Raw genomic sequence first — 15819 nt, 5'->3', positions numbered from 1 at the left:
TTTTTTTTTTCAGTCGACTCTTTGTTGATTTTCTAAATGGATACCGTGCTACACAAAAAAACTTCTGGCGCGTTGCCAATGGTGTTCACGAACAGAGCCGTTTTCAGCCGGCGGAAATGCATTGGCAGCTGAACAGCAGCACAGATAGGCCGTAAAAATGCAAATTTTTAGCCGTGTACGGAGACGGCGTTGAAAGCTGTCAGAGAATGCAAAATTTTTGCATCTGCATACAGAGCCACACTTCGATTTTACAGAGAACTTGCAGAATTCATATCGCTGTAATCATTTAAAACTATGATAGGGCTTATTGGTTATCGAACAGAAAATTAAATTTTGCGATTAAAGTCCAAAACCACATTAACCGCAAAATTTGGGACCCTTTGTTTTGTCAGGCTTTGCTAGGACAAAGCGCGAACAAATCAAAATGAAAGAAAGAGGTGCATAGTGTAGACACGCAAAACGATTATGCAATCATCTAACATTTTTCGCAGCAATTCAAAAAAACGGATAATAGACTATTTTCTAAACGTGCCGTTTTGTATAATTTAAATATTAGTTGCTAGTCATAGATATAACAAACGTTATGAATTCAATTCAGAATTTCTTTTGAAGGAGAGGTGATCGATCTCTAATGAAGACCTGCTCGTCGTAGCAGGCGGGCTAGGTTTTTTGAATTATGTCTCTGTTGACAAAAAAAGAGGCACTCAAACAAAAGCTAGTCAAAGACACAACCGCTTAGTTCAGCTTTGTACATACGGGCGCCGGCTTTTATGCCCAGTGCGCACTGAGAGGGAATTAAAAGTACAACAGATCCGGAAGAAAGCAAACCTAGTGAAAAACCATACGTTTTAAATAGTTAGAAAAAAAAGTTCAATTGTACTAGAGAGACTGCAGTCTATGTCACGCTGATGTGATCGTGTGGACGCATTTTCGCTATACGCTCTACTGACATCAATTCTTATGGCTAATCGAAACACATTGCATGGAACGGCTAGAAGGCTGGGACAGGGCATTCAATATGCGTCAAGCAGATTTATTTTGGGTGACAATATAGTCACATTGAGCAGCTTTTGGTTGTCAGACAGTGAGCCGAATCCAGACGGAGAACTGGTGAATTGCGTATACACGAGCAGGGGCTCAACGTCATGGGTACGTAGAGATGTAGATATGAAAAGAATTATACATTGGGGTTACCAAGTGAACAAATTCATATTTTTATTGCTAGTGTTGAATGACCTAGAAGGCATTCAGAGAGGGTATAAGTAATCACATAGTTGAAGAAAGACGCAACTAAAAATTTTCTTTTGCTCATTTCTCATATTTTTTTGATTGAAGGTACCTTCGACGAACGTTGTAATGTTTGAAGATGCTCAAAAAAATGTAGCAGAATATCACGATAATCAAACTGCTGAAAAAGAAGTGGGACCATCTCATGATCAATATGGAAAACTCAATTTTGCGCACGGGAGGGATTACCAATATGACGAAGAACATGTGGCCGCATATTTGAGAGAGTACAAACTTGCCGGAGACCCGCAATTTTATCAAAAAGAACTTGATATCAAAACGAGAAATAAGAAAATGGATAGTTTTTTCCACATCAAAAAGAAATTTCGTCCGTATTTTACAACAACAGTTTCGTTGATCAATATCATGTTATTGATATTTGAATTGATATATGGAAAAGGATTCGAGTCTCCCTCGATCAATCCCATGCTGGGTCCACCCACGATCGCATTACTAGAAATGGGTGGTAAATGGGCAGCCGGAATCATAGAGTTGTCTCAATGGTGGAGACTATTCGTTGCTGTTTACCTACACACGGGGTTAATACACTTAGCATTAAACTCAGCTGCATTCATTCCAGTCAGCTACACACTTGAAAGAAAATACGGGTCATTCAGAATACTCCCCATATACATTCTTTCCGGTGTAGCAGGAAATATAGTTTCCTGCATCTTTCTTCCAGATCAAATAACTGTCGGCGCATCAGGAGCCATATATGGCTACTATGGGATTCTCTTCGTCGATTTGTTCAAGAACTGGAAGAGAATTCCGCATCCTCGGAGATCTTTCCTCTACCTATTTGGAACTGTGGTTATTTCGTTTGCCTTCGGACTCGCTCCAGGATTTGACAATTTCTCGCACATAAGTGGGTTCCTCATCGGTATCATATCCGGTATCATTATACTACCTTCCCTACACATAGGTAGATGGAACATAAAATCGAGAATCATTCAAGTATTAACTGCACTACCCATCCTCATAGCGCTGTTCGTTGTCTTCACCCAACTACTCTACCGAGGTGTTCACGGCACAGAATGGTGCAATTGGTGCAGATACTTGTCATGCATGCCTATATTCAAATCATGCAGCTCTTTGTACTAGATACAATACATTTTTATACAAACAAAATGGCCTCTATACTGTCTCTTGTTTCATTTATTGAAACAATACAATTTATACACTTGGCTTGTGTCATATCGCACCGCTTTCTCCTCTATGACAAAAAAATATTTTTTCGTTTTCGTGCTGCGTTATATAAAACTATCATGCCCCTTATTGTCACCAAACACTCCCATTGATCTATGTTCATTCTCCACTGCTCTCATCACTGCTATGCCGGCCATCCAAGTCATTAACCTCCTGACATTTGTCTACCCATGCGGAGTAAACGTCTACCTCCCTGTGAACCTCTAATGTGCAAAAGAAGCCGGTCAGATACGTGCTCGCGAACCTCACCTCTGCGTACATTTTTTACCCTCTTTACATACTCAATGCGTGCGTACTCCATTTCACTTCACAAACTCGACACATCAGACTTCCAATGCCAGTGTCTTTATTTCTGTTTCAAATAGTCAGCAAAATAGACTATAGAGCGACTTCGTGCGAACACAAAAGCTAAAAAAAAATACACAACTTCGATTTCTTAGATTAAGAAGTTTCGTACATTGATACCTCAACTGTGTTCTCGTGATTACAGAACAAACACTTGAAAACTTTAGGGAGTTTTTTATCTCTCTTTACCACAATAATTTTTTGCTTTGATTTTCTTTTACCCATCCCTTCTACAAAATTTGTGTCGAAAACCTATTTGTTTTTTTTGTATTAAGGGTCGTGTATAAAATTAGAAAAAGGACGCCTGGGTTCTTCTTACCGAATACGATTCGAGTTTGAGTTCACAGTATTGAAGATAGATGGTATGGAGAGAAATTAGAGTCGAATAAACAGACCGTGATATTCTCAATTGCACCCGAATTAACAGAAATTATTTTTTATTCGCTAGAGAATTTTTTTATTATATTTATTTTCGCAATCTTGATATTCTTCTTGACATCTTATATCTATGATGCTCATTCTCTGCCACATTCTGAAAAATATTTTGGCTATCCAAATACTCCATATTATATTTATGGTCATAAGCATGTACAGCCAGAGAGAGAAATATATCCAAAATGCGGTGTATCCATCGTGAATTAGAAATTCGTCAGGTACAAAAATAATTGTCTTCATGATATGAAAAGGGTAGATGTAACATCGGGAGGTGAACCAAACAATTGAAAATAGTAAAAAGCATAGATCCTTCAATTTATACATTCCAATGTATTTGAGCGTTTTAGCACATTCCAAAAAAATATCGCCTACATCGTGTGTCAAAAATACCAGCATGCCTATTTTCCATTGCTGAAAGGTATAGCTGGAAGCGATCAATACAAGACTCAATATGTGGTGAAGGGCCATGATTGTACGATCTTTGTATGTTCTTCGACTGGAAGAAAATGTCAGTATAAACGAGAGCATATAATGCCATGACTGCACTGTGTAGAAGATCTTGAAACTAAGAGGACATGGTGGACGTATGGGCCTCCAACAGTGTTCAAAGTCCCAAAACCAATGCTCATGATAGCACAAGCACAGCCCGGCCACCGTAGCAATTGTGGAATATATTAGCACGTAGAGAGATTCTGCACATGCCAGAGCGTGTTTTTCAGCCGCTACGTGTGATTTCAACAGTCTCTTTGGAACATAAACAACATTTAAAAGGCAACAAAAAAACCAGTGTCAAGTGTACGGCTTGAGGGCTGATTTAATTTATGCAAAAAAGGAGAAATGATTTCGGATAACGTCATGACACATACTGGTAAAAATCTCAATATCAGGTTATACATGAGGACAATGTAGATTAGGGCCCCACTAACAAAGAGGGTTAGTTGTGGCAAATGTACTTTGCTGAGTGCGTCAATCCATTCTAGTTTGAAAGAGTGCCATTCTACGTAAAAGCGAGGCGCGCTTGGTATGTTCATGCTTTTACTTGGCAACATTCTATTCCCATTTGTAGAGGGGTCCTCCATGGTTCATATGTGTGCGTATGAAGGAGGAATTAATAATATTGTACTGTGAAATTCACACTGGAGAAAATAAAATAGCAGAATTCTTTGTAATTAGGTAATTTTGTTGTGGCTTGTCATAGTTCAGCATGCTATAGCCTTGTTGTCTGTCCATATTCTGTCCAGCTTCCATCATAGACAGCCACGTTTGGATTTCCGGCCAAATGGAATGCAAATGCCAAGACGCAGGCTGAGATACCAGAACCGCAGGTCGTCGCGATTGGATTGTTCAAATCAATACCGCGTAACTTGAATAATTCTAAGAGTTCTTGTTCACTCTTAAACGAGCCTTTGCCATCAAGCACCTCGCGGAGTTCCAGGTTCATGGAACCTGGAATATTTCCAGATCTCAAGTCTTGCCGAAATTCTTGTTCTTCCCCAGTAAATCTGGTGTGCGGACGCGCATCGATGAGCTGAAACTTGCCCTCGTCAATATTGCGAATGATCTCGTTTTTTGTTTTCAAAAGTTCGCGTCGAAAGGCTTGGGAAACAAAAAATGTTTTTTTTTTGACTTGGGTCTTATTTTTTTCGACTTCATATCCCGCTTGAATCCATGCCTGTAACCCACCATCCAGCAGGAACAACTTCTGATGGTTGGACATCGTTCGAAACATCCACCAAGCACGAGCAGATGCAAAGTAGTTTAACCCAACGTCATATAAAACGATCTCATCTTCGTTGCTAATGCCTAAATCCGATATTTGTCTTTCGAACTGATTGATTGTCGGCAACATGTGAGGAAGATTAGAGCTTTTGTCACATATTTGATCAACGTCAAAACGGCCTGCAGTGGGTATATGCTTTTCTAAAAAATCTGTATTTGCATTTCGACCTGCAGCAGGCATGTACCATGTGGCATCCAAAACGGAAACCTTATCGGATTTGCTCTTCAGTTTTTCATGCAAGTCCTTCGGACTGATTAAACACTCTATAAAGAGAAATGTCAGTTAACTTATCCCCAATCTATTCTATCACGGCCTTTATGTTGAGCATCCACGCTATTTCTCTAAACATCAATAATCTTTAGCCCTTCTTTGAGAGTATTACACATTTTAACTCGTCGTACGTTTTCGGATCGATTTGCCACTGTGAATGCTTGCAACATCTCTCCTTGACATGTTGGTATGTGTAATTTTATGTGCAGTCAGTCGCGACTTGGTATGCAGAAAATAACTACAATGTTGCAACATCTTCCTGTAACCCTTTAAAAACGAACGCTGTCCTCTACGCAATCTAAACCCAAAATAACAGTTAACTGTGATTTTTTTTGCAAACAATTCCTGTGAACTTTTTTTTCTATAAGGCCTTACTCATATTATTCTCCTGTATTTCATTGTTGCCTCCATCTGAGCCCACGTATGGCTCTTCCAGAACCTTTATGGCTCTTCACACGGTGTGTGCACCTCTGTCTACTAGACATAGCAAATTAGACAGCCGCTTTATTTTCATACAGCAATCTCAGCTTGTCTTTTACCGCCACCCTATGCGGGGACAAAAAGCCCTGTGTCAAAACTTTTCCTGAACCCCCCGCATGTCTGAATCTACACAGCGTTCACTCCATCCCTTCAAACTAAAAGTATAGCACGCCCCCTCTTATGCAGTATGTTAACTTGAGGATTCGATACCTTTCGTCGCCACTTCAGTTGGCCCCGGAATGCGTACATACAAACTTTCGCAAAATCGAGGCAAGGTTCGATAATGGAAAAGAGGCGCTAAAAGCTCTGCCTTTGTGTTTTCAACAGACTTTAGCTTCATCTCGACCATAAAGTCATTGATGTTATGTTTGTCTGGCTCGTTGCCAATGCGTGTGTGTTACTGTTTAAACCCAACGGCATGATTACCTTGTTTCGATCGAGAAAGGCAGCCCCACCTCCATGCGCTGTCTGTCAGTTGACAAACCAATTTTGCGCAGCTTTCCATCGCACCATCGACAAGGCGTGCCCATCCGTTGAATAGAGTTTTACCGAATTTTCAATAAAATGCCAATTCGCACACCCTAAAATTGAACTTCATCTTGGCATCGCAGCCAAATGGTGCCAGCTTTGCAGATCAGTTCCGCTTTGACAACAGGCACTCTTCAGAAAATTACTTGACAACATGACGTCCACCTTTTGGTGGGCAAGTGCAGCCTTTTATGTAGGCTGCAACACAATGATTCGGCTGTGAAAGCAATTGGACTACCGCTGAACGCAAGGGGCAAAGTGGATATTCTCAAAAGGGCATTGAGAATCGTCAGTTCACAAATGGGGCCCCTCTTTGAAGAACAGGGTACGTTTTGCTGCTGCGTCGCCGGAGAAGGGGGGGGGTGAACGCCAGGCAGATTGTAAGGTAGCAGACGAAGGGCACGAAAATGCGCGAAAGAGCGAAACATATCCAAAATCGTAGATTCTAGAGAACCCCGTTGGCCGTTTCGAAAAAATTTTAAATTCTTGATTTTTTAATGGAATGAAAAGCGCGTTAACTGTTGCCGAATCCGTAATACGCTGTGGAAAGAAGGCGGTTCAACTCACGGTCGCTGAAATACTCCACGCGCCGAACGAACGAACAAGCAATTCGCCAAGGATCGGGCGAGGGGGCATACAACGTGACATCGCGATTTCCTCCTTTTCCGAGAATGCGCGTTCTTGTACTTCTAAAAAGATGACAGGAGCAAGTGAAGTGCCACGTCGGCGCGCGTGTGACTCATTTTTATTGGGAGATACACCGAACGAGAGAGCACGCGCACCGCCGCGGAGGGGAGTCAAAAGGGCCGACGGAAAAAAGCTGTTCTGGGAGTTTACGGATCGTACTTCGTCAAATCTAGAGTGATGATTTTCGAGCTGTCTTCTGCCGAGCGGTCTATATACACGCCAATGAGCGCATCGGCATGCTCAAAGCAGCGATCTTTCAGTGAGATCACGATCAGCTGGAGGCGCTCGGACTGTGCCTTGAAGTACTGTGCCACAATCTTGACATTGGTATGGTCGAGAGCGGCGTCGACCTCGTCCAAGATAAAAAAAGGACTAGGGCGAAAGCTGTGAATGGCGAATAGAAGAGCCAGCGCAGCAACGCTTTTTTCGCCGCCGGACAAATCTCCGATGTCGTGGTACATTTTGTAAGGAGGTACGGCGGAAAAGCGTGTGGCATGCAGATAGGGCTCATCGTTGGAATCCAGCGTCAGATGGGCGATTCCAAATTGGTTGGTGAGCCCCTTATAGACCGTGTCGATCTGGGAACTTATGCAATGAAAGGCCTTCATGAAGCGTTCGTTTCTCTGTTCGCGCACTGTTTCGAATCGGCTAATCAAGTCGCGGACTTGAGCTTTGGCTTCTTCGAACGCCTGATCCATCTTCTCGATTCTTTTGTTGGCCTCTTCCAGGTGCTCGGTTGCCTTCATGTTGGGCGCGATTTTGTCTATCTGAACGCTCAAATTATGAAGCTGTTCTAAAAACAGAGCTTCTTGCTCGTCTCGCTGAGACAGGGTCTGAAGACTCATGAGCTTCTTGCTCAAATGAGGCGTAAAAGAGACCTCTATCCGATCTTCACTGGATAACGTATCTCTGGCGCTCTGGCTCTCCGTGTTGGTCGCCGAAGTCGTCAATTCGCCCATCGCTGCCGAACTGCCGCCGGAAATGTCAGGCAAATACTCAATGCCTCTAACTACGGGAAGTTCGACACCGTCTAAGATACTTGACTTGTAAATCTGGTGCCGCCTCTCCTTGTGCTGATAAATCGCGGCGTCCTTTGAGTCAACTCTCTTCGCCACTTGATTATATAACTTCTGACGAACCTCATAATCCCTATGCAACGACTTCAACTCATTTTCCAATTCGCTGGCCTGCCGCTGCAGCTCAGAATACTTTTGCCTCAAAGAGCTAACGTCCTGCAACTTGTTCAGCTGATCTTGAGCCATGTTGATCTCGCCTAGCGTCTTCGCACACAGTTCTTCATCCTCTTTCATTCGCCTCTCTAAATCTTGTATTCCCTGTCCCTCGTCGCGTTGCCTCTCGTATTCTATCAAATTGTTAATTCTAGAGCGCTGACTGGCAAATCGTAGCCTTGTCTCTGCTTGCTGCATCATCCGATGCTTCCGACTCTCGTCCCACTCGCGAATGTGGTCAACGCCCACCTTCTTGGAAAAGGCATCGAATAGCTCGTCCTCAATGCGGAGAATGGACGCCCTCATAGATTCAATCTTCCTTCTCCTCTCGTTCACAACTAAGCAAAGCTTCTCGTATTCCGGATGGAGCTGACTTATAGAACCCTCCAACATGCGAATGCTCTCCTCAAGCTTCTGCAGACGATTTTCCGTAAGCTCCTTCTCCAGTTGCAGCGACCTCAGTTTGGACTCTTGCTTGGACACTGTAGACTGTAAGTGTTGGTAACGCGCCGTGCTAATCGCCTGTGTAACCTCAGACAAAGACGATATCAGTTGGTCTCTCCTGCTCTTCATCTGCACCACCTCCTTCGAATCCCAACGATGCGCTCGAGCCTCCACGCCGGATATCCCTCCCGTCATCAACCCACTCTTCGTAATCATAGTCCCGTCACATGTCACCACCTTGTGTCTCTGCGGCTGCTCGAACGCCAACTTCCGAGCCAAATCCAACTCTGCGCACACCAACGTGTTCCCGCAAACGTACTCTACAGCACGTTGATATTGCGGCTCATAGTCTAATACGTCCACCATCGGCTTCACCTCTGGGTGCAATGTCCGAAGACGCTCGTCCACACGAACCGCCTTTATCCCATCCAACGGCAAAAACGTAGCTATCCCCACTCGCTGCTCCCTCATGTACTTAATGCACTCAATCGCCACCTTCTCACTCGAAACAACAATGGAGTCCATATTGCTTCCCAGCACCACCGTCAACGCAACCTTGTACTTCGGCGCGCTCGGATTAACCAAATCAAACACCCTCCCATACACGCCAGAAAACAAGCGCTGAAGTGTACTTAAGCACTCCTCCATCTGATTCCGACGATCCGCTTCCGATACGTCCACCCTCATCTCGCGCAGCTTATCCTGGACTTCCTTCAACTGATTCTCTAACTCCCTCTGTCGCTCACATGTAGCCATACTCTCTTGCTTCACCCTTTCCAATTCCCTCCTCATCGACTCCAACTCCCCAGCCGCCTCGTCCCCCAACCTGCACAACTGCTCCCTCTTCTGCACCAACGCGACTCGCTGCTCCTCCAGCACCCTGAGCCTGCCTCGACAATCCTCCATCTCCGCCTCATACTTCTGTGACAACAACGACTCATCCGCCTCCTGCAACCTTTCCTCGCGGCTAAGCAAATCACGCTCGGCCGCCGTCTTCAATTTGGCCTCATCCTTCACCCGATACCACTCCTCTAACTCGTCCTTAGATAAATTCACGTCCTTAGTAGATCGCTGAAGCCTCTCCTCTTGCTCATTGTATCTCTTCTCCTCCGCCTCCAACTCCTCCAACTCCTTCTCTAAACTCTCCACCTTCTCCTGGTGCCTCCTTTGTAAATCATAAAGCGCATTCAACTTCTGTCTGTTGCTCTCTTTTCGCCTGTCCAAGTGCTCCAGCTCCTTCTGCATCCGAATCACCGATAAACCATACTTCTCAATCTGTAACTTCTTGACGTCCATCTCACGCTTCACCTTAGCCAGCGCCTGCTGATTCTCAGCCAAGCTTTTTCGCTTCTTTTCTAACACCTTCTCTACCTTGTTCTGCTTCTCCCGAATCGACGCCAACTCGTCTCTCCCCTTCTGTCTCTCACGGCTCAGCAACTCTATATCCTTCCCTATGTAAAACAACTGAAACAACACCTGCTGCATCTGAAGCTGGCAATATCGATCCTTCAATTCGTTGTACACATCCGCCTCACGACACTGTTCCTTGTATTGCTTCTTTTCTGCCCTCATCCCTTTCTGCTTCTTAAAAATGAACTGCACGTTCTCCATCGCCTTGTCTCGGTCTATCGCAAGACGCTCGTACTCTGCTCGAAACTCATGAGAACCACTCACTTGTTCTATCAGCTCCGTCAGCTCCTTCGGTGATTTCTGCGCAATTCGCTCCACTCCACCCTACAAAGCGCAAACACATCAAACAATCAGCCACCCCTTATATGCATATTCATCAAAAACTAAACACAATACTACCTGAAAAACCAAAAAATTTTTTGCCTTGACGTTGATGTTAAGCTCGTTGAGGCAAGACTCGTACTCTTCCCATCGAACTATCAAGCCGTCAATACTGTATTCACTCCCGCCACTGTCCAATATGCTTCTCTGAAACGTAATCTTCTTGTCACCCGTTCGAACAAGAACGAGTTTAACATAGCCTCTAACGCGCCTCGCATTTCCCCCTTCCTCTGGAAACTTATATACAAGATCCAGCAGCTGTGTACCTCTGAGCGTAGACGTGTGGACGCCAAACACAAAGCTAATGGCATCCATCAAATTAGACTTACCTGGTAACACAAAAAATCAGCAAAAAGCCAGCGTTGATTGATACGTTTGACACGAGAATCGGAAAATGGCTCATTGAACTTCTCCCCTCCCCTTCATACCTGCACCATTGGCGCCTATTATAGCTGTAAACTCTTTGAATGGCCCGACCAGCTGATGTCCCTTGTAGCTCTTAAAGTTTTCAATTTCTAGATGCTCAATGTAATCCATGCTATCAAAAATTGCCAGGCGCTCCAAAAAATGGTTGTTGTTGATAGCACAAATATGGCCCCTCTTAGTCTGAATCGTGACAAAATTAGCATATAAAATAGATGAGAAACTACATTCGCAAGTAAAAATCTAACAGAATATTGTCAAATTCAAAATTTTAAATTCTAGAAGCATCTCGAATATATTTATTTTCGACAAATTTAAATACATTAGAATTTGCTTCTAATTCATCAATTGACATTGTAATACATCGGTTGATAAATGGTTCCGCTCGTACTGGGTTGAGTTATTGTGTAAACAGTCTGCGTCTGTGGGACAGGAATGGTCGTAGCATAGGTGGTAGTCGTAGTTGTAGTAACCGGTTGAAACGGCATGGATACCCTAGAAGGCACCGGCACAGTGTATACCGCTGGAGGATAGTAGTTATAAACTTGAGCCGGCTGTGTATATACCACCGGAGTAGTTTGAAGTGGCATTATATATGCTTTTGTATTTGCTGTAGGGGTTTGATATACCCGCGTATATGTGTTTTCTTCACTGCGCATCTGAATTGGGTATGCACTGAGGCTAGAATTATCACTACGAAGCTGAGTCAATGCTTCTGTGGTATCCTCTTGTTTGACAATTTCTTCATTTTCTTGGTCATGATTACACCCCTTATACTCATCAATAGCCTTATTTATCTCATTGTACCAATCATTTATGGTTGTTAAAGGATTGGGGCCTTGTTTTATGTATTAGCAAAGCTAAAATTAAATTCTCCATTGTGTTTAATGTACGTACCTTCATCACGTAAAAGCCACTCCTTCTGAGATAGCCAAGACCCTACTATCAAGCCGCTCCCATCATGAATGCGGGCATAACAGTAATTGAGAGATATAGTACCCCTTCTTGTTCCTTTCTAAATGAAAAATATCAGAATTAAAATTTCATGCACATTACACATTATAATGTTCCAAAACATTATTACGCAACTATTAACCTCCTCACATTATTTATTAATATGTATACCGCGAGCTTTTCTGTCCTAGACATACCGGATGGTCATACCAATCTAAATATCTATTTGTGAGGACAAAAAACCTAACCTTATACTTTTTAACTATGACACTTTTAAAATTGCGCTTTTTAAAGTAACCCTCTTTAATAATAATGTCCTTATCAGAAGTATATGACATTCTACAGAACTAACAATGACTGGTTCTACATTATATCACAAATAAATAATAGCCTAAATATAATAAAAACTTTCTGGATTTATGTAGAAAAGTCAAGCTCTACTAACGTTTTTATCAGTTAAATCTGTCCTATATGCACAACTGCTGCAACAGAATATTCGCAAACACGCTGGCAATTAAAATTTTAAGACCTCCATATGTGAAGCCACCAGCCACAGATGATGCTACTAATGTAGTGCCTGTAGTACCTGTAGTAGTTGTAATGCCTTGGGCACTATTACTTTTTACCGGATCATCAGTATTCGCACTTGTTATTGGAGTGTTAGCATCTACAGAGTTCGAAAGAACTATTCCGTTCTGTGAAGTAGAAGGGGTTGCAGTTGTAGGTATTTTAGAATTGCCAGGACTATAGTTCGTATTATTTCCACTTGTGCTGTTGTTTGAAAAAGCAGACATGCTACCATTTTTAACGTTGCTATCACTACTGTATGGGGAAGCAGGGTTTTTACCATATGTATTATTGCTATTACCTGAGGAATTAGATGTGACAACGCTATTGCCTGCATTATTATTAGCACTATTGGGATTTGTTTCAATATTAGATTCAAAGATGGACATTGGCTTCCCCACTTCAACTCCTATTTTCTCGAGTCCAGTAGAACTAGGGCGAACTAACACTGGATTCATGTGTGAAGAGCCTCTTAACAACGTTATGTATTGCGAGTATAAATTGTTGTCCCTGAACAATCTGCTAACACTTTCGGAAGGATCAATGACGGAATCATCATTCTCAGCACTCCGCGTTACATTAACAACAATACGAGTGAGGCTAGATGATTGTTTTGCTGTGTGCAAGTTTATGTGATTCTCTCCAATACCCATGATAATAGATGTGGAGGACAGGATACGTGCTAATACCTGTTGATCAACATTCAAAGGATGTGAGAGATCGATGTAAATGCAAATCCAATCTTTCCTACATCGATTGGAATTTTCATCAACTAAAACTTGATAGCCATTAAGCTGCCAGTAATAGCTTTTTTGTGAAGACCTGACATGGAAAGCCGATACAGGGTAAGGGAAAGACCTACCAGAGGAAAATATGACTGTTTGGCTTCGAGCCTATAATTGGGGTAAGTAAAGATATAAAAAAATTCTAGTTTTAATTACAATAACACATACCTCAGGCTCAGGGGTAAATTGGTTGTATTTTCCCGTTTGCACCATTACTTCGTTGGGGTTGGGATTATTATATCCGAAGTAGGCAACAGTTGTTCCATCTGCTTCAAAATCAACACATTCTAAAATTGGCACCAAACCTCCAAATGGATGCGGATTTTTGGCTTCAAATAGTATTTAAATGCGTTTGTTAGTCACCAAATTATAAGCTTCGTCAAAAGAGTTTAATGTAATATGTCTTACGATCTAGTACTGGTACTTGTTGTTTAACTTGGCTATCGCTTCCAGGACCTGGGTCAGGTTAAATAAGAAAATTAGGGATAAGCTATTTAACATCAGAAACATTCAAGGTCATACGTTCTGGCTGGCTAGAATTTTGCTGTACAGTAGTATTACTCGGTTGTTGGGGTAAGTTAGCTGAACTTGTGGGTTGGGTTGCACTGGTAGCAGATGCATTGTCTGAAACAACAGGTAGACTAGACACTCCAGCATTGTCCGCGGCCGCTATAACATATTTGGTTATATAAGCCAGAATGAGCATGCACGTAAATAACTTGGATGTACTAGACTTCATTTTGTGATCCTTGAAGAGAAACAGGGCAATTATTACCAGACATTAGATTGTTAGTTGTCAGATTTATTCATAGGACAGGTGGTAAACTGTCTTTATTGTCGAATACAATAATAAATAAGAGAAAATATACTAACAACATGACGTACCAAAACTAAACGAACTGGATTGCTCTGCACCTCTATATGAATGCTTCAGAGTTACAGATTAATATGAGTTGAACAAGGTTTTTTTTTGTTATATGTAGTAGAATTTGACTGTTAACTAAATTTACAATTCTACAGATTTGATATTAAGCTGTACTTCGCAAAAACAATTTGCTATTTTGTCCTCAATTGATCTATGATTATACCTAAAATGCTTAAGATTTTTGTAGAGATGTGAGTAAAGATTTTTACCTTAGTATGAACTAAGAACACAATTTTATGCGCTTAGAAAACACAAGTTAGAAACAAATCTTAAATAATTATTTGGTACAACGTTGAGGGAAATTTGTGTTAAACATTGTATTCGTTTATGATTTGTTTTGTGTAAGTACAAACTTCTGTCAGGTCTATTGAACTCTGAACATCTGGGGTTAGTTGACATCGTCTTCCAAATAATCTTTGATTTGGAGAGGAGTTAATGATGTAAAAATTCGGTCTTCACGTATAACAGCAACTTCTACGTTTTGCTTTGTAATCTGACCATCAAACCCTTCTTTCAAAGTTAACAGTGCTCTGTGGATAGCCTCTTCAACCTCAATGTCCTCATGGTACCTCTTCTCAAGAAACCCCTTAGCTTGAACCATTCCTTTTCCAATGGCAGATGCTTTCCATGGAAAATATGATCCAGAGGGATCAACCTGGTACAGCTGTGGTCCCAGATCATCCCAGCCAGCAAACATTATGGAAACCCCAAAGGGCCTTACTCCGCTATTTTTGTAACCAACTCAAGGTAAATAGGAGTAAAACTCAGGTTAATGAGACTAACTAAAAAGTTTATTTATCATGGCCGGTAGCTTAATACGTACCCCGTTTGTGTATATTCCTGCATAATAGCAGCTACTTCCCTGACAAGACCAATAACTGAAATAGGCTCTTTGTGAAATCGATAGTAAATCTGTGCCTTCTTACGAGCTTTTCGAACTAAAACGCGAAAGTCTGGGCCCATGCCTGAATAGACCATTCCGATGTTATCTGTTACACTTTCTATCTTTTGAACACTGTCTTCGATTATTAGCTGATGGAGCTTTTTTTCGCAAGCAATAACGACACCATCCTTGGCTTAAAATCGAAGTGAGTTATATTTGCATACTGTTGCAAACATTAGGATAAAAGCAAATCTAAACATCTCTTTGTGAGGCTTGTTCTAAAATATTACCTTTTATGCCTAAGGAAGTAGCCCCTTGTGCGACGGCCTGTAAAGCATATTCGATCTGAACCAACTTTCCAGAAGGAGAGAAGGTAGTCAGAGAAAATGAATAAGCAGCATCATTCATTTTAAATGTTATAAGAAAAAATAAACAAAGATGCAATACTAACTGACTTGACAAAAATATAAGGCTATTTCAAATAAGAATATTTTAAATGCAATTGAAATATTAGCCCTAAAGGCACGTATACAGTACAAAGAAAGAGTTCAGTTAAAATGTGCCCCGAATTAACTTTAGTGGACTCAGTAAATAAGCACTCAATTATATGATTCTATTTTAAAACCAAACAGCACTTCCGTATTTTTGGAAAAGCTATTGATTCGGATTGTGGGGCTATAGGTATTGGCTGTGGGTAGAAGTAGAAGACCGGATAATTATAATATGACTTCTTACTTGAGTTAAGACAGTCCGGACTAGCAAATTTCTAGCGCAAAATGCATTCAAAATTTTAATGGCAG

At 41.7% G+C, this 15819-nt stretch overlaps 4 protein-coding genes and 1 long non-coding RNA gene across 7 annotated transcripts; 1 reads left to right on the top strand and 4 right to left on the bottom strand.

Annotated features, from left to right (window-relative positions):
• The first annotated feature begins 872 nt into the window (after positions 1–872).
• LOC126323896 (uncharacterized) lies at positions 873–4439 on the top strand. Of its 2 annotated transcripts, XR_007559746.1 has the most exons (3): positions 873–1149; positions 1336–3200; positions 3287–4439. XR_007559746.1 is itself a non-coding variant. In XM_049994811.1 (2 exons), exons 1-2 carry the CDS (start codon positions 961–963, stop codon positions 2386–2388), a joined length of 1242 nt encoding a protein of 413 aa, XP_049850768.1. In that variant the 5' UTR covers positions 899–960; the 3' UTR covers positions 2389–2402. The 2 variants fall into 2 exon arrangements, 1 of the variants encoding a protein (XP_049850768.1); XM_049994811.1 differs by lacking the exon at positions 3287–4439 and having other exon boundaries at positions 899–1149; positions 1336–2402.
• LOC126323898 (uncharacterized) lies at positions 2425–3027 on the bottom strand. Its single transcript, XR_007559747.1, has 3 exons — positions 2951–3027; positions 2775–2845; positions 2425–2696 (listed from the first exon to the last, which is right to left on the bottom strand). It is a non-coding gene; the product is annotated as an uncharacterized LOC126323898 (long non-coding RNA).
• A 41-nt stretch (positions 4440–4480) lies between the features above and the next one.
• On the bottom strand, positions 4481–5623 carry LOC126323897 (3-mercaptopyruvate sulfurtransferase-like). The gene is made up of 2 exons (XM_049994813.1): positions 5455–5623; positions 4481–5316 (listed from the first exon to the last, which is right to left on the bottom strand). Exons 1-2 carry the CDS (start codon positions 5576–5578, stop codon positions 4481–4483), a joined length of 960 nt encoding a protein of 319 aa, XP_049850770.1. The 5' UTR covers positions 5579–5623.
• A 626-nt stretch (positions 5624–6249) lies between these two features.
• Positions 6250–11057, bottom strand: LOC126323906 (uncharacterized). Its single transcript, XM_049994822.1, has 3 exons — positions 10911–11057; positions 10501–10811; positions 6250–10425 (listed from the first exon to the last, which is right to left on the bottom strand). Exons 1-3 carry the CDS (start codon positions 11017–11019, stop codon positions 7165–7167), a joined length of 3681 nt encoding a protein of 1226 aa, XP_049850779.1. The 5' UTR covers positions 11020–11057; the 3' UTR covers positions 6250–7164.
• A 1210-nt stretch (positions 11058–12267) lies between these two features.
• Positions 12268–15523, bottom strand: LOC126323927 (uncharacterized). 2 transcript variants are annotated; one of them, XR_007559753.1, is made up of 7 exons: positions 15310–15523; positions 14960–15212; positions 14097–14861; positions 13734–13959; positions 13620–13667; positions 13380–13540; positions 12268–13319 (listed from the first exon to the last, which is right to left on the bottom strand). XR_007559753.1 is itself a non-coding variant. In XM_049994844.1 (5 exons), exons 2-5 carry the CDS (start codon positions 13948–13950, stop codon positions 12327–12329), a joined length of 1419 nt encoding a protein of 472 aa, XP_049850801.1. In that variant the 5' UTR covers positions 13951–13959; positions 14097–14161; the 3' UTR covers positions 12268–12326. The 2 variants fall into 2 exon arrangements, 1 of the variants encoding a protein (XP_049850801.1); XM_049994844.1 differs by lacking the exons at positions 14960–15212; positions 15310–15523 and having other exon boundaries at positions 14097–14161.
• Positions 15524–15819: the final 296 nt, after the last annotated feature.

This window comes from Schistocerca gregaria, unplaced genomic scaffold (genome assembly GCF_023897955.1).
Source record: "Schistocerca gregaria isolate iqSchGreg1 unplaced genomic scaffold, iqSchGreg1.2 ptg000875l, whole genome shotgun sequence".
NCBI classification, from domain to species: domain Eukaryota; kingdom Metazoa; phylum Arthropoda; class Insecta; order Orthoptera; family Acrididae; genus Schistocerca; species Schistocerca gregaria.
Note: the sequence above shows the minus strand (reverse complement) of the source record. Positions and strands in the feature narration are given on the sequence as shown.